The following is a 26,989-nucleotide window of genomic DNA, read 5'->3' as shown; positions in this document are numbered from 1 at the left end:
TTTATTCATTCAGCTTCCATTTTCTGGAAGAATCTCAATTAGAATCTATAGAAATTCAAGTCTAATATCAGCAGGTGTCTTCTTTCATCTTCTCTACCAATACACGGTACCAAGTACTATAGGCTCTAATACCTCTCATGTGTGGGGTTCTCAAAAAAAAAAAAAAAGCATAGCTTTTCCCCCTTTATGTTCTGTCCTTCCTTTCTGTATGCATTGCATTTCCCTGTTCAAGTTCTAACAGGCCTTGAATGGATTGAGTAAGCTGAATGTTAATGATATTCTTCTGCTTGCTGAAACTACACACAATGGGGCGTAAATTTAAGTTGAGGAAGGATGGTTGCAGGATAGATGTGTGGAAGTTTGCCTTCAGTCAGCTAGTGGTTGATTGTTGGACTAGGCTTACATCTGTTGTGAAAGTGGATGGTTCGAATAAGTTCAAAGAAGAACTAGACATACTTGTGTGTGGGGGGGGGTTTGGCTGATTCCACCATGTCTTTGATATGGTGGAATCACTGCAATGAATAAATTACAATAAACAATGTAGATAAAACACAGGATAATAAAAGTGCTAAAACACCGTAGCTTTCAGCAGCATCTGCCTCCTTTTTCAACAGTGAGGTTTATCGTACAGCACATCCTTAAATATCAGCAGGCTCACGGTTCTCAGCACGTGTTTCTACAGGAGCATGGGCAGTCTCTCCTGTTAACAAGCAGGGACCACTCTGAGAAAAACTATTCCATGAGTCATGCACAGTTTCTCTCTAGGCCTGAACTGATTGAAAAGGCACTCGATGTGTACTCCCTCCTGTTGTGTCTGGGCAGAATTTCAAACATTTTCAATTTCAGTCCTAACTTGCAACTTTTTATCAACATTGCCCTGTGATTGTTAATTAAATCATCAGATCCATTCTTAATATAATGAAAACTCTTGATTGTGATTTGAGGTAGTTAAGCATACTGAGCTAAAATGATAAAATGAGAAGGAATAAAAAAAAAAAAAAAAAAGAGACAGATCCAATTAGGAACAGGGAATAGTAAAAAAAAAAAAAAAGGTAAACTGGAGCATTATCAACCCACTGCAGGATTGAAGCCTCCTCAACAATTCATGTTGAGGGAAATGGACCATAATCTGCCACGCTGGTCCAGTGGAGGTTGGCAGATTGACCGTATTTAGCAGTCAGGGACTTGAACCCCGGTCTACTCAGAGCGTGTGCTACTGCATGCCTGCTCCTGCCAGTCGGTTATTAGGCCAACTAACTGGGAATACAGCTGTCATTAAATAGGGAAGGAAAAGAAGGAACACAAAAAGCAAGGTAGTCAATTTCCCACTTTACAACAAAATCTCTAGAATGGGACTAGAAATAAAATATACATGAGCAAGTGCATTACAGAGGAAATGATAATAGTATTAAAAGCAGTGGCTATATCTAATAAAAGGGCAATGAAGATTGTCTATTTTGGAGATGCAAGTTAAATTGGACAACTTTTATCTGATTACAGTTAAATTGGACAACTTTACATTAGCATTAGTAGAGGCATTTGATGCAAGAAAGCAAGCTTATGCAGCATCAGCCAAAAAAAAAAAAAAAAAAAAAAAACACTTCCACTTCACCCCTCTGTTTGTTAAAATCCAGCTGAGCCTTAAACTTATTTAGGCTATCAACTTCCACGACAAGGGATGGAAGTCTGTTCCACCAACCAACCACTCGCTGGCTAAAGGCAAATTTCCGCACGTCTATCCTACATCTGTCTTTCCTCAATTTGAATTTATGCCCTCTCAGGTGATTATTCTGAGCGAGAGGAAGAATCTCATCAGCATTGAGCATGCTCAAACCATTCAATGCTTTATACACCTCTATCAGATCACCTTGCTGGTGCCTAGTCTCCAGACACTGTAATTCGCAAAACTTAAGCCTTTCTTCGTAAGAGCACCCCTTTGTTCCATTCACTAATCTTGTTGCCCTTCTCTGTACTCGTTCCAGCAGCTCTACATCCTTCTTGAAATGAGGCCTCCAGACCTGTATACAGTACTCTAGGTGTGGCCTGACCATTGCCTTGTACAATGGAATAATCACCTCCTTATCCCTGCTAGAAAAATTCCTGTATATCATTGACAATACACCATGAGCTACTCTTGCAGCCCGTCTGCACTGCTCAGAGAACTTCATATCTGCCTGCACAATCACCCCCAGGTCCCTTTCATTCTCTACCACTGTCAGTGTAGTACCACAGAGTTGATACATTGCTCTGGGGTTGCTGTTTCCCATGTGTAGTACTTTACATTTGTCAATGTTAAACTTCATTTGCCACCTCTCAGCCCATCTGCTCAACCTTTCCAGATCCTGTCGCAGCAGCATAGTGTCAGTAGTCTCCTTGACAATCCTGCCTACCTTTGTATCATCTGCAAACTTCGACATTAAACTTGATATACCATCATCAATATCATTTACGAATACAGAAAACAATAATGGACCCAACACTGAGCCCTGAGGGACTCCACTAATAACATTAGTCCACGATGAGCAGTGTCCATTGATTACCACTCTCTGTCTTCTCCCCCTCAACCACCCCTTTATCCACAGCAGCAATTTGCCTCCAATGTCACACTGCTCCAATTTGTGCAGCAGTCTTCCATGTGCAACAGTATCAAAAGCCTTTCTAAGATCCAAGTATATAATATCAAAGTTATTCCCTGCATCCAGTTCCTTTGTGACTGCATCATAGTATCCAATCAAATTGGTCAGGCAAGCTATAATGCCTTTGAGTAGGATTTTATCAAAGATCTTGAATATTGGAGAACAGATAGAGATAGGTTGATAATCAGAGAGAGATGATAGAAATTCATACATTTAGGAACTGGAACAATCCTGAAGTCAAAAAGTGATTGACTGATTGAAACAGGAATGAAAGAAATCTGTTTTTGTTCAGTCCCAGAAAGAGTTGATGATACTCGGACATACCGAGACTTGAATATGATCCCAGAGAGGAACCAAAAATTATAAGCAGGGTAGAAAGTTAAATAATTGAGTACCTTGTCATAAACTTCCATTATTTATGTTATTCTTAATATAATTTATGTAATATACAAGGAGGAATTCAAAAGTATTCAAAAAGAATTCAAAAGTATTCACCCAGAAGAGCAGTTGTGATAGAAGGTTGGTTGAAACATTACACTTTTTTAACATAGTCACCAGACAAAGTGACACCTTTTTGTCACCTTTCATTACACTTCCATAGGCCAGTTGATTAGAAATCCTCCGCATGTCCTTAAAACCACAAATAAGCAGCAGAAATCATCTCATCATCAATGGTGATGAGATAAGGTGTTTTCCACAAAGAAAGGACATCAGAAAAGAGAAAGAAATCCAAGGGTGCAAGTTGGGAATAAGCAGAATGCAGCAATATTTCAGTTTTTCTTGGAATATCAACAACATTTCATGTGCACATCCATGCCCTTTTCTTACTTCTAGTAAGGGGGTCAGAAGTCTGGGTAACCATCTACCAGACACTTTACTTGTGTGCAAGTGTTGATGAATCATGTTCTCCACTGACCCCTACACTAGTTTGGAGCTCTGGAGCTAGTTCTTTGATGCTAATATGCCGATCATCCAGGATTAATGCCTCAATTTTTGCAAGTTTCTGGGTGTCCTGGAATTTCTTCATCACTCACTGAGGTTCTTTTACATTTGAATTCTTTATACCAATGTGCAACCACGCTGTAACCTGGGTAGTCTTCTCCATACCCCTAGGGGCTCACATCTGGTGAGTATGGGCTTGGCACACCCAGGGTCTTGAGCTGGATATCATCATTCTTCTCTTTCTTGGTGATTCCTTTCTACTTCTCTCTCTCTCTCTCTCTCTCTCTCTCTCTCTCTCTCTCTCTCAGGGTAATAGGGAAATTTTTTTTAGCCGGTGCAGCATAAGCCTCAGGCTTCCTAGCACCATATGGCTATTAATAATAATAATAATAACAATAATAAACAATGATCATTTCTTTGTGGATTGTTTTGGGTGTTTCCCTTGCAGAAATAGGAGCAAAATCACTGATGTGTTCCACTTTATCCGTTGTGACACTTCACTTCATTTAGCAGTGCAAAGAAAAAAAAAAATGAATTCTCAGATCAAAACCAAAATTTGTGTGGTTGCTATAGAGATTTCAAGGTATCAAACAAAAAAAATTTCATCTTTCTATCACAGCTACTTCTGGGCGATTACAAATCTTTTTTGAACCCCCCTCGTATAATTAAATTTTAATAAGTTAGTTTACGTTGTGTATGTTTTTTGTGGAATTCTTAAAGAAATTAATAAGAAATAGGACTGGGCAATTATTGGAAAAAAATAAATAACTTTAAATAAATTATACTATAATGATGTTTTATGTAAATACCATAAATCTAAAAAAAAAAAAAAAAAACAACCCTGGTAAAAGAGGAAAACAATTGGCCCTAACTTCAGAAACCTACTGATGTTGCACCATTGAGCTAAAATAATCAACAAAAAATACAAATAAATATAGATATGAAATGTAAATACTTGGTTCATGAGTGAATTTGTCAAAATAACTAACCAGATTGGTTAAACATTGTTTTCGTAATGTTTCTTACACCATTACATGTTGTAAGGAATGTTATGAGTGGAAAAAAAAAAATAATTGGAGGCATTAGTTTCAGAGTGACCTTCATATAATTCTCAAAATAAAACTGCTATGCAAGATCCATAATAGTTGATTATAATATCTGTAATGTCACGTGTGTTTTAAAGTGATAATTGATGTTTTTTGTAGTTTTATTTAGTTTGATGTATCTTTGTATTAGCTCGAAAACAAGAAATCATTAAGCTGACTGAGCAGTTGACAGAAGCAATCAGCAATGGAGATTTTGACACTTACTCGTAAGATAATATTTTTATTTTTAATATCTTCTTCCAAAGGGTTGCTTTTTTATTAACTATGCATTACAGAAGCTTTCATTGTTGTGTACTTATCGATTTAGCATTTTCCTTCAATGACCAGGCAGAAAACAAGAAAAGAACAGAAAAATTAATATTATTTGGCATGAATTAAAGGTGTAATAAAAATTTAAAATGAGGATACAATTAAAAATAGTTGATTATTGCTACTTCTCTAAGAAGCTGTGAATTTTTGTGGAACTGATTTTCATGAGGAAGTTAGGGATCCACTTTTAATGATAAACAGCAAACAGAGCTTCTTAGTTATTATCACTGCAGAGCTGTGATAATAACTAAGCAGAGCAGAATTGTAAAGACAATGCATGTGACTGCTTTGATCAAATCAGGGTGTGCCATTCCCAACTTTATAGGTGTACAAGTTCTAATAACAGCAAAGGGTGGGGAAAAAAAACAAAAAAATCTTTTATTCTTGCAGAATATTACTATAATATGAACAACAAAACCATAATGAAATCATTAATCTTTCTCACACAGAAAATGACTGGGCGCCTCCGTAGCCAGGTGGGAAGTAGCAGCAGTGCGTACGACATGCTTCTTGATTGGACCGGGGTTCGAGCCCGTCACCACCAAATATGGAGGATGCGGAAAGGTCAGGGAATGACCACCGCATATTCCTGGAGCAATATGGCCTTAGTTGCTAATGCTCCTAAAAACCCAACAACAACAACAACAACATAGAAAATGACTGCATTAACATGTATTTTTTTTTCACACTTAACCTAGTGAACTTTTGCAATTGACCAAACTTATTTTATAATTTCATGAGCATCCAAAGAATTAGAAGCATCAGATTAAACAGAAATTAGTGGTAAACTGCTTAGGCAGTCTTGAATCTTAGATATGTTTTAATAATTTCAGTATAGACAAACTTCTTTTAGAACTTTCTGCACTCATCAAGAAATTATCTGAATCACGGAGCTTATGTGACTGGGATCATGTTATCTTCGGGCCCTCCTACATAATAACAATGGAAAGATGTGCTGCTAGTAAATGAAAGATGTTGAATAGAAAAATTGTCAAAGCTGAATAACTAGTGTCAGTTATTCAGCTTTGACAATGGCATATTGATAAAATAATTTTTGTAATGGTACCACTAATTTAAACAAATTGCAATTTGGTTAAATTTGTTTTGAAAAAATTTAAGGAAGAATTAGACAAATTATAATTTGTCTAATAATTATTTTGGATATGCTCTGACCCAATCATCTGGCAATTACGATTTGGCCTTTGTCAAACTCACTTAAGTCGGCTGCCTTTCCCATCTAAAGAACAAGAGTAACACTGATTAACGGAGCTCAGTATCAGGTGTTTTTTATACCATGTCCCGACCCGCACACATGCCGTAATTCACCTGCAGTTACTTTGATTTGCTTAACAACTTGCTGGTCATAATGTTTTGGCTCATCGGTATATTTTGATATCCTTGCCTATAGTTGGACCTCTGTTTTCCTGGAATAGTATTATTTGCTTTAAATGCCTTGCGAGGGATTACCCATTATGCCCTTCAATCTGATTTTCCAGTTAACTGTAATTCATAGTAAAAAAAGGTAAAGTGCAGCCATTATCAACCCACTGCAGGATGGAAGCCTCCTCAACAATTCATGCTGAGGGAAATGGACCATAATCTGCCACGCTGGTCCAGTGCGGGTTGGCAGATCGACCGTATTCCGCAGTCAGGGGCTTGAATCCCGGTCTACTCAAAGAGCGTGTGCTACTGCACTCCCACTCCTGACCACTCGGCTACGGATAGTACATGCCCACAAAGGTGTGTTGTTTGATTTTTCCACTAAAAATGACTTGACCATACCTGTAATGATACTGAAATTAAAGAGTAAACAACTGAATTGCAGGTCAAATTGGAATTGTTTGTCAAATTGGTTGTTGTTAATAAACTAAATTTGAGTATATGAACAAGAAGTTCTGTTTATTGTACCAAAAGTTATATTTTGCCCATGAGTGATTTATATATCTGTTTTAATTCACTGGATCTGTTTGGACTGGCACAATTTTCCTGTGTCCATGGCTGTAAGATGCAGTGGTCACATGCACTATTTCTTACCTAATAATTGTAAAAATATACACTATATACATACTTCTATCTGGCAGGAGGATTCTTCTTAGTGCTAATAACAAAGTTTATTGAAGTTTGTATAACTTCTCTTTAGGAACTATTGTTTCTTGGCTAAGAGGTTCTTTTAACTACACATTGCACAATAGCACTGCTCAGTAATGTTGTTTTCAGTTTAGTTTTGGCTTCCAGTCAGTTCTGGTTTATGTATTGTTTATGGGCATTTTGTGCCTTTGTAATTGATTTTAGTTTATAATGTAGTTTCAACTTTTTTTTTTAATGGCCTTAAAGAAATCAAGTGAGTTAGCTAGTAGCAATTACAAAGAAGGTTAAAAAGCTATTAGAAAACCTTGGCATTGGAAACTAAATTGGACATTCTAAAAAGACTGGATTCAGGAGAGCACTAAATTTACACTATATTTAGGTGGTTTTGAGTGATCTGAGAATTAACAGTATTGCAAGCTCTTATTTCAACTATGACATTGTTAGTGCAGTTGCATCATCACTACATGGTTGATTTTAAAACAAATTTGTACCTGGGCATCATTATTAATAACATCTCATATTGTGAAATCCATCACAACTAGTTGCTTTTCTCGTATAAATAAATAACACTTTCAATAAAAAACACTTCCTCATTAGAGAGGTCTGCTGATACTTATTTTCAGTTGAGTATCACTACCCAAACAGTACTGTTTCAAAGCTGTTTAGCCTCTCATCATTGGGTGAGTCAGTACCCAGAGGTATAAGTGCTAATAACTCAGTTGCGACTTATTAGTATTAGTAGTGGCAAATGATACAAGAAAGCAAGCTTATACAGTATCAGCGAGGGGGGGGGGGAAAAACATTTTCCCTATCACTTGTCCATCTTATCTTCTCTAACAGTTTGCGTGGTTCTTGGATTTATTTAGACTACCCACTTCTACAACAGGAGATGGAAGTTTGACCCAACAATCAACTATCCACTGGCTGAAGGCAAACTTCTACACATCTATCCTGTAACTATTCTTCCTCAGTTTAAATTTATGCCCTCTCATGTGCATAGTCTGACCAAAAGGAAGAATGAATTCCATCGGCGTTGAACTTTCTCAATCCATTTAAAGCCTTAAAAAACCTCAGTCAGATCTCCTCACAGTGGTTAGTTTCCAGATACTCTAATTTACACACTGGAAGAACTATTATTTACAGAACAGAAGAATATTACCAAATATTTACAGACGAACAGACCTGTTATTTACACAATATGATGCAAAAACTGTTAGACCAGTAAAGTTTTAGGGAAGAAAGCCTCAAAATGTTATAATTGCATGATTTTTGCTATTTAAATTGGTAGTGTTCCTTAAATTTTAATAAAAACAATGGCAGTGAACCTGACAGGTGCCCAAATTTCCTTTTAATTTCTGTAAAAATAATTTTTTTTTATAGATTTTACACCAATTTTGACCTTTTATTAATGGATTATGATACCCATACTTTTTAATGAAGGTAAAGGTAACCCTCGTATAACATGGTAGTTAGGTTCCAATAAAATCTCGTGTAGTGCGAAACCGTGTTATACTGGACTAAGAACCAATACAAAAAGGGGGATTACGTTCCAAAATCTAACAAAAATAGATAATTTTTATTAACTATTGGAAACTTAATTTTTATTAAAAATAGTAATAACTGAACAAAAGTCTTACAAACTGTGATATATATGTCAGATAATGTGTGTTCGTTTAATTTTCTTCCTCTTCACCTCTGTTAAACCCAATAAAACAAGAACGTTTTCTCTGTTGCAGAATATCTTCATCTTCTGCAGTATCTAGATTTTGTATCTTCTGCTTTCTTTAAAAACTCAGTGATTTGCATTTGCTTGATAGACCTTTGTAAATTTCATGTTATGGAGCTAAGCATTTTTGAAGCTCCCTTTTGGACTTTGTGCTCCTTTCAGGTGAAGGATCTGTATTCAGAAAATAAGATTCTAATTGCTTAGTTAAGTTGCCTTCCTGTATTTGGAACTTCAGAATTTTTATCTGTGCTATCATCCTCTGAATTGATTTGCTTTACCTCTGATGCCATTTCTACCAGTAATTCTTGAATGCCTTCAGTAGTCATATCATCAAAACCTTCCCCTCCTACCAACTTAGCAAGTTCTACTATTGCACCAATTTCGTTTTCTGCCAGTTCAATGCTTTTTATCTGAATGAACTGACTCTGGCCATACATTTTTCCAACATGCATATAATGTTGACGGTTTAACTTCTTTAAGCGATAAAGCTATCATTCTGATGCAGTCCATAACTGAAAAATGTTTCCTTAGAATTTGGAATCAATTTTTTCCAAAATCCATTTTAATGAGTTTTAAAATTAGATATAATGCCTTGGTCTAATGGCTGAATTAAAGAAGTTGATTAGGTGGTAGACACATTACTTTGTTTGGATGACTTGAATCTTTTTACAGCCTGGCACGTTATCCAATAGCAATAAAACTTTGAAATCTAGATTTTTCTGCTTTAAATAGTTTTCCACAGCTGGCACAAAACAATTTAGAAACCATTCTTTAAATAAATCGGCAGTTACACAAATTATGCCTAAGTTCCTTAGGCATAATTTAGGGCTGGAATTTAATTCACAACAAAGAAATTATTCCAATATGGTTCTTAAGAACAAAGTTTAGTAATACCTACCCAGAAAAGTTTATAAACAATCAAAAAACCAAAATAACCTTAAAAGTCACGAACTGAACTCTTCGAAGTCAATTTTTTATGGTCTCAAACAAGAAAAGCTCAATAGCACAGAACCTAACACGGGGATTTCCCAACAAAATAAAATATGGGGATTTCCCAATATTTTTTTGCATAATGACTAGCAAGCCGGGGGGGGGGGATTCACAAAAAAAAGGAAATGTTGAAAAATTACATCCAACAAAATAGCAAGATTTTCCCTGCACAAAAGCTCAAAAATACCATGTTATGCAAAGTTTTCTGCAATTCTATAACCATGTTATGTAAGTACTGTGTTGTGCAAGGATTGCCGCAATTTATCAATCATGTTAGAGTGAAACCGTGTTGTAGAAGTACCGTGTTTTACAGAGGTTGCCTGTATTACAATCCATTAGTAATTTTTTTTTAAAGAAAATTAAATATTTTGAAATGTTTTGTCGTGACCTAGATAGACTTCAGAGATGGTCAGAAAAATGGCAACTATGCTTTAATCTAGCAAAGTGTAAGGTATTGCACCTGGGGAACAGTAACTCCAAAATAACTTATACACTTGGCAGAGTTCACCCTAGGGTGAACTCACATCTGGGGGGGGGGGAGCCACAACATACAACTTACAATAGTTGTAGTGTGAGATGTGATAACTGCACTTGTAAAACTGAGGAATGAACATTGCATACAACACATTATGTATGTGGTTTTTCTCACTCTCATGAGGTATGTAGTTTTTCCCACTCTCTTCAAATAAAATCGATTTACATTCTTTTTTGACTAAACCAAGGATAGGAAACAACTTTCCCACTGAGAAAAAAAAGGAAATTGATTAAGAAAAATTTAAATATAGAAATTGTAAGATTTAATAGAAATACCGGAGTATAAATTTAAAAAAAAAAAAAAAAAATGCAGACAAGACAGAAAATAGTCTAAACTTAAAAATAAGCAAAATAGATTCCATAAATTGAAACAACCTATATATACACACACACACACACACACACCAGTGGTTATAAAATAAGTTTCCCTATTCAGGAGACCTTAGTGTCAAAGCGGTTAGAGATAGTGATGTGAAAATCAGTGGGTATGTAATTTAGGGTATGGCGAAGTAATTTGTAGAAGGAAAAAAAAATTAGTTGAAATTTCTGCTACCAGGGGAGAAATTGGCACTGTAAACATGAGATGGAATACTTAACTTAGGATTAGATTTTAATATCAGAACTTAGAAATCTACAGATATTGTTCTATGTGCTTTCCTTCACTTGAGATGACATTCTGAAAATGGAGGACTGCGTGCAACACAGTTTCACGTAGCATCTCATTGGGGATGTTGGCTATATGCTCTTTAATGCTTGCTTTCAAATCGACAAGTGTCTGTATGCTGCCACAGTAAACTCTTTCAGATATCTCAATAGCCAGAAATCACGGGGATTGAGATCTGCTGATCAGATTGGCCAGAACTGTATTAGTTGTCTGACGGCACCAGGGGTTTCCCCCATCTCCTCTCGGTGCCTCCTTAGCCAGGTGGGCAGGAGTGGCAGTGCGTAGCACACACACTTCTTGATTAGACCAGGGTTTGGTGGCCCATGACCACCAAATACAGAAAGGTCAGGGAATGACCACCGTATATCCCTGGAGCAATATGGCCTTAGTTGCTAATGCTCCTAAAATCCAAATAACAAACAAACAAACATCTCCACTTTGGCCAGAACTGTGGAAAGTCTCTAGAAATGATGCAATCATTTCCGAATGTTGAACAGAGCAGTTCCTGCACTTTTCGACCAACGCGGGGAGGGGCACCATCGTGCACGAACAATGCAGTCTCCATGCATTCCAGCATAAAATTATTCAAAGCACTTTACGTACAGTAGACCAAGGAAAGTTCAAGTCTCTTGACACACCTCTGGCACTACTGACTGGTAGTGTTTAGCACTGTGACCATTGCAACCACCACTTCATCCACTACCTCTGTTCCAATACATGGTCATCCCCTCCCTGGAATTACACCTAACTCCCCAGTCACTTCAAATTTCTTTATTAGTTTTCAAAGCCCCACTGACATCTAAAGTCCTTTACGCAAACCTTTAAGTTTCCGATATTCATGTAGTGCTGCATTAGTTTTACTAAAAGAGCACATTCCTTTTTTGTAAGAGCCATAATAGTTATTGACGGTGGCATTGGCCTTTCTGCTTTTATCTAACAGGATGTCATTTGTGTAAGCAGCGTGTCTTGAAGTAAATAACAACTTTTACATATGTGCAGCATCGTTTTTCTCTTGATGGTGGAAATTTGAACTTTTTTTTTTCTTCTTCTTCTATAGATTGCTTCCCCATACCCCAAATGATGTACCCACTGATTTTCACAGCACTAATTCTAACCGCTTTGACACTAGGGTCTCCTGAATAGGGAAACTTATTTTATAATCACCCAGTATATATATATTAGATCTGAGATATACATATATGTTTGATATATATCTACTGTTACCCTCTATCGTAATTTCTTGCATTGCCATATTTATTTTATTTCTTATTGTTCTCTAATATGTATTTATACACTGTGATTGAATATAAAAAATTTTATATAATAATTCAAACATAAACATTGTAATTTTCCATTACAATAGTGTCAACTGTGGTGACAATAAGAGGAACTGTTAATACTGGTTAAAATTATTTGTGCAAAGCTGAAAATAAAAATAGTAACACAAAAGGTGGCTCAGGGCAGGGCTGCCAGATTTCAAATTAGGTCTCGCGGGACAAAAATGAAAAAAATTGCAGCAATTTTTCACAAGAAAATTTTTTCACAATTAACAATTTTGACATCATTTTTAATTTCTAAACTTCATTTTGGCCATTTAAAAATGTATTTAATAAAAAAAACAACAAAAATAATTGAGTTAAATTTTTATTTATACTATAATCCTAAAAATTATTCAATATTTATCACTTGATTTCACTTCATTAAGAATGACTAAACCTTGATTTTTTAAAAAAAATTGGAATTCAGAACAATTCATTCCGAAATTCTGTTTTATCAACTCGGCCTCCAAATTTTTTAGAATCAACCTATTTCTATCATTACGCCAAGCACTTGTCATTAGACTAAAAATCCTTTCAGATGTTGCATTTACGTGCATGCGGAATAGAGAAAATGTATTCGATAATTTTAAAAAAATTCTGGAGAAGAATTTTTTTTAAAAAAAAACAAACCCATCTTTGATCACACGGTAATTGCCTTTCAATATCTGTTATATTTGCCATAAATCTTTTTAAGAAGATATATTCTTCAAACAGTAAATCTTGATCTACTACTATTTTAAATGCGTTAGTGATTTCTACGATTTCATGAAATGGTGGTATGCTATGCAAAGATAAGTTAGAGAGAATTTTATATTTGTAGCCATTGAAATTAAACCATTTCTCTATATATTTTAGAGCCGTATCAAATAAATTATTTGCTTCCATTTTAAACCGTTTTGAAGCATCTAGGTTATCACAATTTTGGATAATTTCATGAACATTTGCTCCATAATAACATTCATTCTTATGCTCAATCAAGGACTGCCTTACATTATTCATAATTGAATGTACTTCAACAATCATAACATTACTTCCTTGGAGTTTTTTTAGCGCTGGTTGAAATATTGAACATACATTCTTTACAAATTTTACATACGCCTCATGAAGCTCATGTTCAAAAAAATGTCTCAATATAGGTGCTATGTTATTCTTGCTCATAAAATACGATTTAATAGGTGCAAAATTGTTCAAGAGTCGCTCAATAGCCGGTAAAAGAGTCAGCCACCTTGTTGGTATATGCTGTAGCATTTCATTTCATTCCATTCTGTTTCTGTCCATTCAAAGAAGTCCTTTAGTTCAGTCGTATTTTTTGTTGAAGAGCCAAATTCATTAAATATTTTAATAACAATAGATTCTATATCAATACTCAAACAATTGCAAGCTCTCTTTTCATTAAATATTTTAATAACAATAGATTCTATATCAATACTCAAACAATTGCAAGCTCTCTTTTCATTAAATATTTTAATAACAATAGATTCTATATCAGTACTCAAACATTTGCAAGCTCGCTTAGCAGTGTTATGCAGAATGTGCAAATTGCAACCAGCAGGTAATATATTTTCATAAAATTTTTTTAATGCTATGAAAATGCTATTTTTCTTGCCAAAATTAATATTGGCATTATCTGCTCCATATGCAGTAATGTTTTTGAGAGATAATTCATTAAATGTTAAGCTGTTGGATGAGAGCATTTGAAATAGTTTCAGTATCTTCTGCTTCTAACCAAATGAATGATATCAAACCAGTTTTTACACCATGGTTTTGGTCAAAATATCTCGCAACCAAAGGAAAAGTTTTTACGTTTCCTTTATTAGAAGTGTCCATGCTTATAGAAAAGGGCTTATTATTCTCCAGTTGTTTTAATATGTAATTTTTTGAGTGCTTTCCAAGAATTTTTGTAATAATGGCAGAAACTTTTGTTTTACCACAAGAATATTTTGCTGCAATTCCAGAGTTGGGAAACATTTTTTTTTAAAATTGAACTAGCACAACCAGCTGAAACATAACTATGAGAATGCATAACAGAATGGTAACAAAACGATACTTCTGCAAATGCGACATCTTCATGAGCCTTGCTTTGCTTTGGTATAAAAAACTTAGAAATTTTTGATGTAGTTGCTATTGATTGAACATTTGCAATGTGGTTTTTAGATTGCAAATGTCTACTTACGTCATTTTCACCACCGTGACTAATTATGAAAATGAAATTGTTGCATGTAGAGCATTTTGCACTATGATCGTCTCTACCGTGACTAATCCAACTATACTTTTTTCCCCAATCTGCATTATAGTGAACCAACTGTCTTCTTTTCTTTTTTGGAATTTTGAAACTACTTTCACCATCTGACATTTTGAAGGCTAGAATAAATTGATATTTTAAATACAACCCGTTCATTTTAATTTTTAATTTAATAAGACAAATTCAAACAAAAATTAAATGAAATTTATCTTATATAGGTAACAATTCCTATAGCAGCTGAACTGATTAGATAATGTCAAAATAATTTTTATTCTTTTTATAATGAAAGATAAACACACTCGAGATACACCTAGCTTAGACCACCAGATGCACCAGACAGCACTGACATCGTTGATCGCACTATTTACGCAGACGCTTACATCTAAAAATCCCAGAGTGGCTCAAGGGGATTCCAGGACATCTAACGCATCCCGTGAGCATTAGCGTGCAACTCACCCGCCAATGTCCGAAATTCATACATATTAGGAAAGAAATACATTTCATAACAGCATCCATCACTTTTTATGGCATTATTTTATTATTTTACAGTCAAAATCTGTTAATATTTTACCTGCGGGACATTTAAATGTTGCTGCGGGGCACGGGACAAATCATTTTTGTAGGGAACTGTCCCACACATTGCGGGACATCTGGCATCCCTGGCTCAGGGTCTGTCAGACCCTTTTCATGTATAATTCAAAGAAAACAATATCACTTCCAAAATGTAAAGATAGCAATTTTGAAAGGAGATGGATGTACATCCACTAATCTGTAACCGGTGATTAATGCACAGTAGATATTTTGTTGAAGGATATGCTAGACGTGCCACTGCTATAGGTTAATCATAGATTCCATAATTCTGTCAGCTGTGAATTACAGGCTCCGAAAAAGCAATCTGTTTGCCTTTTTATTTACCTAATTATTATTTTATATTGTACTTTATACGTAGTCTTATAGTTATTGTTACGCTGGTTATTTTTATTTTTAATTTAGATAAAGAGTTTTTGTAGATTACTACTTAATATACTTAAAACCGTTATTTCATTCACATCTTGTAGCCATTGTTTTTGTATAGAGTAGTAGGGAATTCAAATTTTTAATTGTGGTAACTAGGCAGCTCTAAGGTATTATATAGCGTAATATGCATCACTGCATTTAGGATTCTATTAGATAGCGTAATTGACAATTAATTAATTAAATTTATTGATCTTATTAATTTAAAATATCATGCCCCAGACTAGAGCAGCAAAGCAACGGGCACAAAATTGGCAGGGGTGCTATGACTCGGGGGAGAACTGAGGGGGGGGAAATTCTCCAATGCATCACAGCCTAAAAAAATGTGCAGCTTGTGAAATGTTTGCCGAATTCTCTGGAAAAGAACATGATCTAGCCAAGGAGGATGTTTTTGTGTGTGTGTGTGTGCCAGGTGCAGAGAGAAATTAGGCATCAACTCAGCGTTCTACGGGGCGTCTATGAGAGCTTGAGGTGTAGGGTAGATGCCCTCGAAGAAATTAATATGAGTGGCCCGTCAAACTCTCAGCTGCCCAACTCAATGCCAGAGCTCACTCCTGGGCATCAGGCAACACAGCAGCAATCTCCAAGGCAGAATGCGCTGATCCCAAAGGAACTAGTTATTGTTGGTGACTCTATTGTCAGGGAGACGGGGAATATATTGTGTAAAAAGGATAGATGGAACAGGACCAGGGTATGTCTGCCAGGGGCAAAAGTTGATGATGTTGTAAAGCATATATCATCTTTTAAGGGCACAAAAGGTGATATTGTTGTACACGTTGGCACCAATGACATTAAGAGTAAGAGATCTGCAGATTTACTTAACAATTACAGGTCAATGTTGGAAAAAAGTCGAGAGTCAGGGTTAAATTTGAAAGTGTCTGCAATTCTGCCTAGACACGATAGGAGGAAATACATGATAAGAGCCTTGTCAATCAATTCGGCCCTGGAGGGAATGTGCAAGCTCAAGGGGCAGAATTTTTTTCAGCGTGGTCTGTGCTTGTTAACAGGAGAGACTGCTACTTCTACAGGGATGGGATACACTTAAATAGAAAGGGTGCAAGAATATTTGCTGATGCTATCGAGGCAGTGTTAGGTGGGTCGGAAAACTTCTAGCTTGGGGTGATTCACAGACTAAAAGGTTAAAGGTAGCTGCAGACAGAGGTGAAGGTGATTCTTCCACAACTTCTATTAGAATAAGTAGCGACCTGGAGTGAGGGGTGCTGGGGGTTTCAGGTAGTGATGGCAGTCATCGTGAAACAGGTGGGTATATGGGATGTGTTAGGGTAACTAATAATAAGGATAGGTACATGTATACTTGCATGTATACCAATGCTAGAAGTATAGTAAATAAATTTGATGAATTTGAAGTGTTGGTCAAGACATCAAACGGGATATTGTTGGGATAGCAGAGACGTGGTGTCACACAGATATAAGGAATGCAGAACTGGAATTTGGGGAGTACAATGTATACAGAAAGGATAGGAAGGGAGGAAGTGATATGCTGTTAATTAAGAAAAATATAAAATCAAAAGAAGTGAATCCAGTTGATATAGATGAACAGTGCACTGTTGAGTCAGTTTGGTGTGACATAAGCAATGCAAAAGCAAAAATAAGAGTAGGAGTGTGTTATAGGCCTAATGAACAATTGTACAGAGAAATAGAGTGGGCTAGTAAATCAGAATGTCTTATAATGGGGGATTTTAACTTCCCAGATATTGACTGGAACTTGTGGGTTGATCACTCACACACTAGTAAGACTTTTGTGGATTTATTGGATGATTGTTTTTTGCAGCAGCATGTTCGAGAGGCAACCAGAGAGGGTAATACTCTTGATCTGGTTATCAGCAGTGATCATTCTTGTATTACGAATTTGCAGATAAAGGAACCACTAGGTGGCAGTGATCACAGTGTACTGATGTGGAATTTACTTAAAGATATAATTACCATCAGGGGTAAAGAAATGGTTTTTGCTTCCGTAAAGGTGAGTACAGTGGTCTCAGACAGTTTTTAAATTCTGTACAGTGGGATCAACTGATGATGTTACCAATAGTAAATTCTAAGTGGGAAGCATTCAAGGAATTAATCGTGGATGCTACTAAAAGTTTCATACCTATTAAATATTGTTCAAGGTTTAGGCCTAAATGGTTATCAAATGAACTAATGAGACTCGTGACAGAGAAGAAAAATGCGTGGGATGCATATAAATTATCAAGCGACTCAGAAGCCTATGGCAGATATAAGCTAGTCTGTAATCAGGTCACAAATGAGGTTAGGCAAGCGAAGACAGATTATGAGAAATCTTTGGCAAAAGATGCTAAGAAAAACAGCAAGGATTTATTTACTTATATGAAATCTAAAAGGAAGGGTATGAATCTGATTGGTCCACTTGATATCGATGGTTCCACTGTTGATGGTCCTGCTCAGATAGCAAAGAAACTGAATGAGTATTTTGCATCTACATGAGGAGTTAAGGTTTGAAAATGGCAGAACATTATCAAATTGTAGCAGGGTACTTAATGATTTTGTAATAACTGAGAGCAAAGTGGAGGATTAATTGTTGAAGTTAAACATAAGAAAGGTACCTGGGGGTGGATGGGATCTATCCAGTTATATTAAAGGAGGCGGCAAAGCAACCAAGCAAACCCTTAGCCATAATTATGAGAGCATCCTTGGACCCAGGGGAGGTCCCCACAGACTGGAGATGTGCAAATGTATCCCCAATTCACAAAGGGGGATCGAAGGGTGACACGAGTAATTACAGACTAGTTAGTTTAACTTCTGTTCCGGGTAAAATAATGGAGTCACTGGTTAAAGATGCATTGCAGGATCATCTAGACAAGACTGCAGCAATAATTCAGACACAGCATGGGTTTGTTAAGGAAAAGTCTTGTCTGACAAATTTGATAGGATATTATGATGTGGTTACAAAGGAACTGGATGCAAAAAATAATTCTGATATAATATATTTGGATGTCCGGAAAGCTTTTGACACTGTTGCAGATGGAAGACTATTGTACAAATTGGAGCAGAATGGTATTAAGGGTAAATTGCTACAATGGATAAAAGGATGGTTGAGTGGGCGAAGATAGAGAGTGGTAATTAATGGGTGCTGCTCTTCGTGGACAAATGTTATTAGTGGAGTCCCACAGGGTTCGGTGTTGTCCTCTGTTGTTTTGTATATTTATAAATGATATTGATGAAGTGGCTTAGTGTCGAAGTTTGCAGATGATACAAAGGTTGGCAGGCTTGTTGATGACAGTAATGGCAATGTGCTACTGCAACAGGATCTAGATAATTTCGGCAGATGGGCTAAGAAGTGGCAACTGAAGTTTAACCTTGACAAATGCAAAGTACTGCATATGGGTAGAAGTAACCCCAGAGGAACGTACCAACTTAAGTGTGGTACTACACTTAAGGTGGTAGAAAATGAAAAAGACCTGGGAGTAATTGTGCAGTCAGATATGAAGTTTTCTGAGCAATGCAGATAGGCTGCCAGGGCAGATCGTGGGGTTTTTTCAATGATATATAGGAATTTTGCTAGCAGGGAAAAGGAGGTGATTGTCCTCTGTATAAGGCAATGGTCAGGCCAAGCCTTGAGTACTGCATACAGGTCTGGAGGCCTCATTTTAGGAAGGATGTAGATTTGCTTGAGTGTGTACAGAGAAGGGCAACAAGATTGATAAGGGGAATGAAGGGATCCTCTTATCAAGATAGGCTTAAGTTCAGCAAATTGCAGTGGCTGGAGACTAGGCACCTGTGCGGTGATCTGATTGATGTGTATAAGGCCTTGAATGGGTTGAGCACGCTGAATTCTGATGGGATCCTTCCACTTGTTCAGATTACGAACCTAAGGGGGCATAAATTCAAATTAAGAAAAGACAGATGTAGAATAGATGTGTGGAAATTTGCCTTTAGCCAGTGGGTGGTTAATTGCTGAAACAAACTTCCATCTGTCGTTATGGAAGTTGATAGGTTAAAAAAATTTAATGAGGAACTGGACAGGCATTTGGAGGGAATGGTGTGATTTTTTTTTTTTTTTTTTTTTTTTTTTTTGGCTGATGCTGCATAAGCTCATACACTTGCTTTCTTGCATCACATGCCACTGCTACTACTATTTACAAGTCTACAGTTGCTTGAACTCCCTTTGTGTATGGAACATATTATGAACAGAAATAAATCCTGCATTAACAGTGATTTTAGAATTTTAATATGCATTCACATAAAAACAAAATGTAGAAATGGTGGTGAAATCAACTGGAATATTGGTAAAACTTAGGGAAACAGGTTACTACTGATTGCACCAAATATTCTAAATAAAACAACATGCAGTTTTCTTCTACAGGTATCACTGGAGTAGTTCCAGTGATATTCACCAGAAAATTTTGGAGATTGTATCCTTAAGACCTAGTTTTGAAAAAATGTTTATTTTGTTTATGTACATAGTTGGTTCAAGGAACATGGACAAGAATGAGATCCATTCACTAAGACTGCAATGCTGTTGCTATGAGGCACTTGCAACGTCAATTTGCATACTTGTGGACTGTAGATACAATTTTCCATAGATACCTCAAAATGAATGTAATTTCAACTAAACAGGTACCCAGATATAAAGAAAACTAATTTCAAGCATGCAGATAGTGAGATTATTTTTATAATCACAATTGTAATTGTTTTGTTGATGAGATGTGACTCGCACTTCATTCCGGAGACCATGTGACAGTGTGCCCAATTGAAGCTTGTTACTTTACTACCACTGAAGAAGTTCTGTGTCGATGTTACTCTTACAGGAAACAGCCATGTGACAGAACTTTCATGTTAAATACCCATCTTTCCAATAGAACTGCCCGAATTTCATGATTTAACATGTTCACTTTTACCATTGTGCTGTTGATGGGACAAAATGTTTTCTTGAAAAAGCAACATCAAGTTTTTCTAGAAAGAAACAGCAATAAAAATTCTTACCCTTATTTAGAGTTGACCTAGTCAATTAAATTCACTAGGGCGACTAAATAATCATTGTAAATGTGTAAACTAAATACACATTTACAGTGAATCAAATGTGTTTTGTGACACAAGTTGGAGACATCTGCTGACTAAAGAATGAATGAATGAATGAAATTATCCTCATAGCAACAGCATTGCAGATCTTTATTCCAGATCTTCCATACTCACCAGAGCACATTCCAATTGATTTCTGATTGTTTCCATTTATAAGAGACCCACTTCATAGCAGGACATTTTGAAGTAAATCAGCAGCTTCTTGTGTAATTTACTAGTTGACTAAATATTTCGCTAAAGCATGGTTCATCAGAGCCTTCATGGCATATAAAAAAAAATTACAAAAAATTGTATGGAAATCTGGAGACTACATTGAATAAGAATGTAAGTTTCATTTTTATGACTTGTCATTTCTGGTTAGTAAATTGGAAAACCTTAACTTGATTACATCGTGTATATCCTCCTACAGAGTTCATCACAAGACAAATTTTACAAATTTATGACTAAAATTTTTTTACCCATAAATAGAAAACCTTTTATCCTATTTCTCTGCTTAGTCATAGAGAAATTAAAGTATCCCCTTCAAAAATTTTAATATTGATTCATTGAGTTTACAAAAAAATTATAAATATTTTGTTTTTCTATTTGTAGAAAATTCTGTGATCCATACATGACTGCTTTTGAACCAGAAGCATTAGGTAATTTGGTGGAAGGAATGGATTTCCATAAGTTTTACTTTGATAATGGTAATAATATAAAAAAATTAATATACATCTGTTTTATTCATTTTGTTCATAGATTTTTGTGTTACATACATGATGCAACCCTAAGTAACAAGTTTTATTGCACATTTCCCACATGGTGTCATACCACTTGAAATGATATGTTTCATCATTTTAATATTTAGAAAAATTCATGCATAAGTAAATAATCTGCTGTGGAAAATAGCAGGATTTATGTACATTTGTTATACTTTAGGCTAAGGAAAACACAAGTAAAACAGAATATTAAATCCAGCAACATTTGAACTTAGCCATTGCCTAATTTTAGAAAATTTTTTTCCAAAGCATTACATTTTAAGTTGCAAATTATAAAAATAATAACAAATTTAAAAAAAAAAACACTTTTTTTTTTTTTAAAAGCAGACTTGAATTTTTGTAGATTGTAATTTTCAGGAAATAAAAGCTGAAGTTGGAGGAATAAATGAGGAAGAAGAAAAATTGATTCTGTGAGTTTGAAGTTGGGTGGTATATAATATAATGTTTTTCCTGTAAATTTTTTGATGCTTAACAAAAAAAATCTTAAAATACTTTGTAGTGTGTTGTTATTTAATAATAAACCATACATTGTCATAGCTAATTTCAAAAAAATTAATGAAATGTTGTCATATGCTGTGATTACAAGCCACCATTTGAATGTTTAACAGTAACTATTCGCCTAGGCATTGACTCCACTAGATGTCTGTAGGAATCTGCAGCCATGCTGCCTGCAAGGCTTTCAATGTCAGAATAGATGATGGTTGCATGTCCATATGCTTCCCATCCCAAAATATCCCACAGGTGTTGAATCAGGCAAATTTAGAGACCAATCAAAGTGTGTGATAACTTCACTGTGTTCCTCAAACCACTTTTGCACAGTGCGGGCCCGATAACATGGCACATTGTCTTGGAAGATTTCATTTCTTTCCGGCAAAAAATGCAACACGGCAGGGTTCACATAGTCTCCCAAGAGCTGCTTGTAGACCCCACCAGTGAAACATTTGTCTGTACATACTAAAGGCCATAGTTCTTGCCAGCAAAACAAGTCCCATATTAAGCAATGCAGCCAGTGCCACCTTCCTGGATAGTGGGCACCATGTACAGTAAAGTGTGTTAGTTGTCTGATGGCACGGGGGCACCATGCAAAATGGGTCCACAGACTCATGTTGCTTGCACCACACACGAAAGTGTCTGTTGGTGTGTTGCACCAGGTATTTGGACTCATCTAGCCGGCACACTCATTTCCAGTCCCTCCTCTGTCCAACCATCATGTTGACACCACAGCATTCACTGCTGATGATGATTAGTGATGAGGAGAGGCTGCCTCTTGTGTCATCTGCTGCGGAACCCCATATATCTGACTGTGTGGCACATCATCATTTGGGAGATATTGTTTTTGTATTTCCCATATTGTTTTGTGATGTCAGCTGGCACACGGTAATCTGTCGTTTAGCCTGTACAATGCACTGCATGCTTCACTTACCACAAACCTCCACCTAGCATAATACTTTATAGTTCTATCGGTGGGAGGCAGCTTGACTCATCCAGCACCATTCTTTGTATACCTTAACCACAGTGAGCTGTGAGCAACCAACAAGATGTGCCATTTCTGATATGGAAGCACCTATTTGGTCCTTGAGGTTGTCGCAGACATTCTCTCAGATATGCCAGACAAGCTGTACTTGCTACCTGGGAGTCTAAAACGCTGATGGAACTGATATTCAGGTGACACTCAAGTCAAGTGGACCCAATTTCGATGAAGTCCGGATGGTCTGTGACAGCCAAATCCTCTGCTTGCACCTTCACGATGGTGGGACTGTTAGTAATCCTGGGTATAACCTCCATGCACAAGTACATGGTGGGTGACCACCCAGGTGTGAACCAACGTAAGCAGGGGTCGAGGCGTGGTGCCCACACCACATGGAGGAACGCCGCCCCTCTATGTTATTAGGCAGTACTAGGTGGTAGATGACTCTCACCAACCGGTGAATTACCACCACTTTGCTTATTGGAGGTTTGAAGTGGTGGAACCCATGTTTAGTCTCTAGAGCTAAGTTCCGGCCAACCTTTCCCTATCTCCTCCATCATGCAGTATGATTGATAACTTTTGAGGTTATGATGATTGTCGTGGCAAGATCCAATATTCCTTACATTTCGAGGGTACAGCTCTAAAACGGTGTTCGCAGGCTGGCCGCTAGTTAGTACACCAGACCAAACCTATTGGTAACTCTCTAGGAGGCTTCCGGATCAGCTAGTGTATAATCTTGCTACCTCTACTCTGCCAGATAGTAACTGGAGGGAGTCCGAGTAGCGTGTGATCCCGGGGAGTATTGTCGAGGCCACGTTATGTCAAGGATCTGTGTATATTCTTACCACATGTATGCCATATCCAAAAATTTCATTTCTTCATACAGCATGTCCCACCCAATTTTTCTTACTATTGAATACACCATGAATTGTCAAACTAATAGAGCAAGCTTATCTGCAAAAAGATCTAAACCTCCCAAGGACTTCCTAATTCATTTCACAAATATACGTGGTCTCAATTCTAATCTCAACGATGTCTGTTTCCACTTGCAGTCTTCCAAATCCCATGTACTTTTTCTGACAGAATCTCAGTTATCGGTTGATTCAACTACTGCTCATCTCAGATGTCCAAATTATTCGCTGAATGATTCCTTTTGCCTCAAAGGTGGTACTTGTGCATATGTCCATTCTGATATTCCCTGTCACAGACCTGGCAATTTGGAATCTGCTCTCTGTGATCTTCTCTGACTTAAAATCTCTCTACCTCATTGTTTCAATTTCATGTGTTGTCTCTACAGTTCTCCCAACTCCACTAATCACTTGGAGCTCTTTGACTTCCTCTCTTTGCAACTTGACCTTCTCCAGTCCAACTTTCCTAACAGTGAGGTAATTTTCCTTGGTGATTTTAATGTTCACAACTCCAGCTGGCTTCCGTTTTCTAGTCACACCGACCCAGCAGGTTGCTGGGTCGGTGTGAATAGAAAATGCTCGAGATGCTGAGGCTTTTGCAATTACTAATGACTTAGCACAGATTGTTCATTTACCTACAAGAATACCAGACAATCGTAATCATACAACCAATACGCTTGATCTTTTTCTCACAAACAAACCAAAGTACACGGTCGAAGTGAGAAGTCCTTTAGGCACTTCAGATCACAACTTGGTGATTGTCTCTTCTCCAATGGAAGCTTTATCTCATGGCTATTCCCAACCTCGTGTTGTTTGGCATTACAAGAATGCAAAATGGGATGACCTGCGAGACTTCTTTTCTTCTTTTCCTTGGTCGGATTACTGTTTCAAAACTTCTGATGTCAACATTTGCTCAGATCGTGTCAGTGAAATTATTCTTGCAGGAATGGAATCCTTTATCCCACACTCCACTTTAAAATCTCGTCCTTTATCTAAACCTTGGTTTTCCAATAAATGTGCTAAGGCTGTCCAAGAGAAGAATGTTGCATATCGTAATTGGCTTATTTCTAATTCTTCAGTTTCATTTTCTGCCTACACCAAAGCTCGCAACAATTGTAAAGCAGTTATTAATCAGTCCAAACTAGAGTTTGAACAGGCTAAGAGTAGAAAACTTGCTTCTTGCCCTAATGGTAGCCGAGCATTCTGGTCTCTTGCCAAAGCTATTGGCCGCAACTTTTGCCCATCTCTGCTCCCACCTCTGTCCAAACCAGATGGTTCTGTTGTCACTTCAGCCAAGGATAAAGCTGACCTGCTAGCATCCCATTTTTCTTCCAGCTCATGTATTAATGATCTTGGTAAAACACCTCCCACCATTCCTAACATGCTCCATTCAATGCCTCCTGTGGTCATCTGTCAAAAGGATATCAGAAGGATCTTGATGCTAAGAAAGCTCCAGGTCCTGATGGTATTTCTCCACTTGTTCTCAAAACCTCTGCTCCTGAACTTACTCCTATTCTTTGCCGCCTTTTTTCACTTTCTTATTCCAAAGGTGTTTTTCCTTCTGCTTGGAAATTTGCTCATACCAGCCAGTTCCTAAAAAGGGTGACAAATCCCTCCCATCCAATTATCGTCCCATTACAATTACTTCTACTCTTTCTAAAGTAATGGAGAAATCAATTAACCGCCAACTCTTAAACTACCTAGAAACTTTCTGCTGTCTGATCAACGATCGCCAGTATGGATTCCGTCAGTGTCGATCCACTGGTGATATTCTGGCTTATGTTACCCATTTATGGACAAATTCAATGGAAAGGTTCGGTGAAACACAAGTAGTTGCTCTTGACATCTCAAAGGCTTTTGATCGTGTTTGGCATAAAGGTCTTCTAAACAAGCTTCCATCTTATGGTTTGCCAACTGTTTTTAGTAATTGGTTATCCAGTTTTCTCTCTGATCGCTTACTGAGAGTGATGATAGATGGCTCTCTGTCTTCTAACTTCTCCACTAATGCGGGTGTCCCCAAAGGTTCAGTTCTTTCCCCCACTCTTTTCCTCTTGTATATCAATGACCTTCTTCCATTGACTGGAAATCCTATCCATAGTTTTGCCAATGATAGCACATTGCATTCAATTTTCCATTTTGAGAAACCTTGTCCTGCTCAATCAGCTTCAACTTCTCGAAAATCTGCTGCCAATTTCTTAAATGCCGATCTTCAGGTAATTCTCCAGTGGGACAAAGACAACTTAGTTGATTTCAAACCTTCTAAAACTCAGTCTTGTCTTATTTCTCGCAAAAAGGATTCTTCTGCTCCTATGCTTATCTTTAGTGACACTCCGATTTCTAGGCAAAATGATATATCTCTTTTGGGGATTACCCTAACTTCTAATCTCTCTTGGCACAAGCACATTACAAATATTGCTTCCTCTGCATCTAAAAAACTTGGTTTTCTCTTTCGCTCTCAGGCGCCTCTGTAGCCAGGTGGGAAGGAGCAGCAGTGCATAGCACACACTTCTTGATTATACCGGGGTTCGAGCCCGTCACCACCAAATATAGAGGATGCGGAAAGGTCAGGGAATGACCACCACATATTCCCGGAGCAATATGGCCTTAGTTGCTAATGCTCCTAAAAACCAAATAACAATAACAACTTTTGCTCTCGGCGTTACTTTTCTTCCAAACAGCTGCTCACTCTATAAATTGCAAATCCGCCCTGCCATGGAATATTGTTCCCACATCTGGGTTGGTGCCCCCAAAACCTCTCTCAGGCTTCTTGATTCCATTCAGAAGAGGGCAGTTAGGTTAATTAATGATTCATCTCTAACAGAGTCTCTCCACTCGCTTTCTCATAGACGCACTGTTTCTGCTGCATGCCTCTTCTACAGATACTTCCATGGGCACTGTTCTTCTGAATTGGCTTCTATAGTTCCCACTCTCTCTTTCAAAACAGTCCGAACATGTGCCGCCACCAGCCATTTACTGTCCAACTTCAAACCCACAGAACCAACTTTTCATCTTCCTCATTTATTCATTCAACTGCCGCTTTCTGGAACAACCTTCCTTCATACGTATTTCCTGAAAATTACAATCTACAGAAGTTCAAGTCCAATGTCAACAAATATCTTCTTTCGTCTTCTCAACCTCCAACCCAAGCACGGTACTAAGTACTATAGGTTCTAATACCTCTCGTGTTTGGGGTTCACATAAAAAAAAAAAAAAAAAAACTGATGCAC

The 26,989-nt window shown here is 37.0% G+C and overlaps 1 protein-coding gene across 4 annotated transcripts in view; it reads left to right on the top strand.

The window, feature by feature from the left end:
* LOC150081484 (calcium/calmodulin-dependent protein kinase type II delta chain-like) overlaps positions 1–26,989 on the top strand; it is a 645,695-nt gene that overhangs the window by 544,937 nt on the left and 73,769 nt on the right. For all 4 annotated transcript variants that reach the window (XM_090379918.1, XM_090379916.1, XM_090379917.1 and 1 more), the window contains exons 17-18: positions 4,815–4,890; positions 21,220–21,314. In XM_090379918.1, the coding sequence (XP_090236044.1) occupies positions 4,815–4,890; positions 21,220–21,314 (171 nt within the window). The remainder of the gene's footprint in view (positions 1–4,814; positions 4,891–21,219; positions 21,315–26,989) is intronic.

The sequence above is a fragment of the Mastigoproctus giganteus genome, chromosome 8 (assembly GCF_048544385.1).
Source record: "Mastigoproctus giganteus isolate SK-2022 chromosome 8, ASM4854438v1, whole genome shotgun sequence".
Lineage (NCBI taxonomy): Eukaryota > Metazoa > Arthropoda > Arachnida > Uropygi > Thelyphonidae > Mastigoproctus > Mastigoproctus giganteus.
The sequence above is the reverse complement of the archived record's forward strand: the minus strand, read 5'-3'. Positions and strand labels throughout refer to the sequence as shown.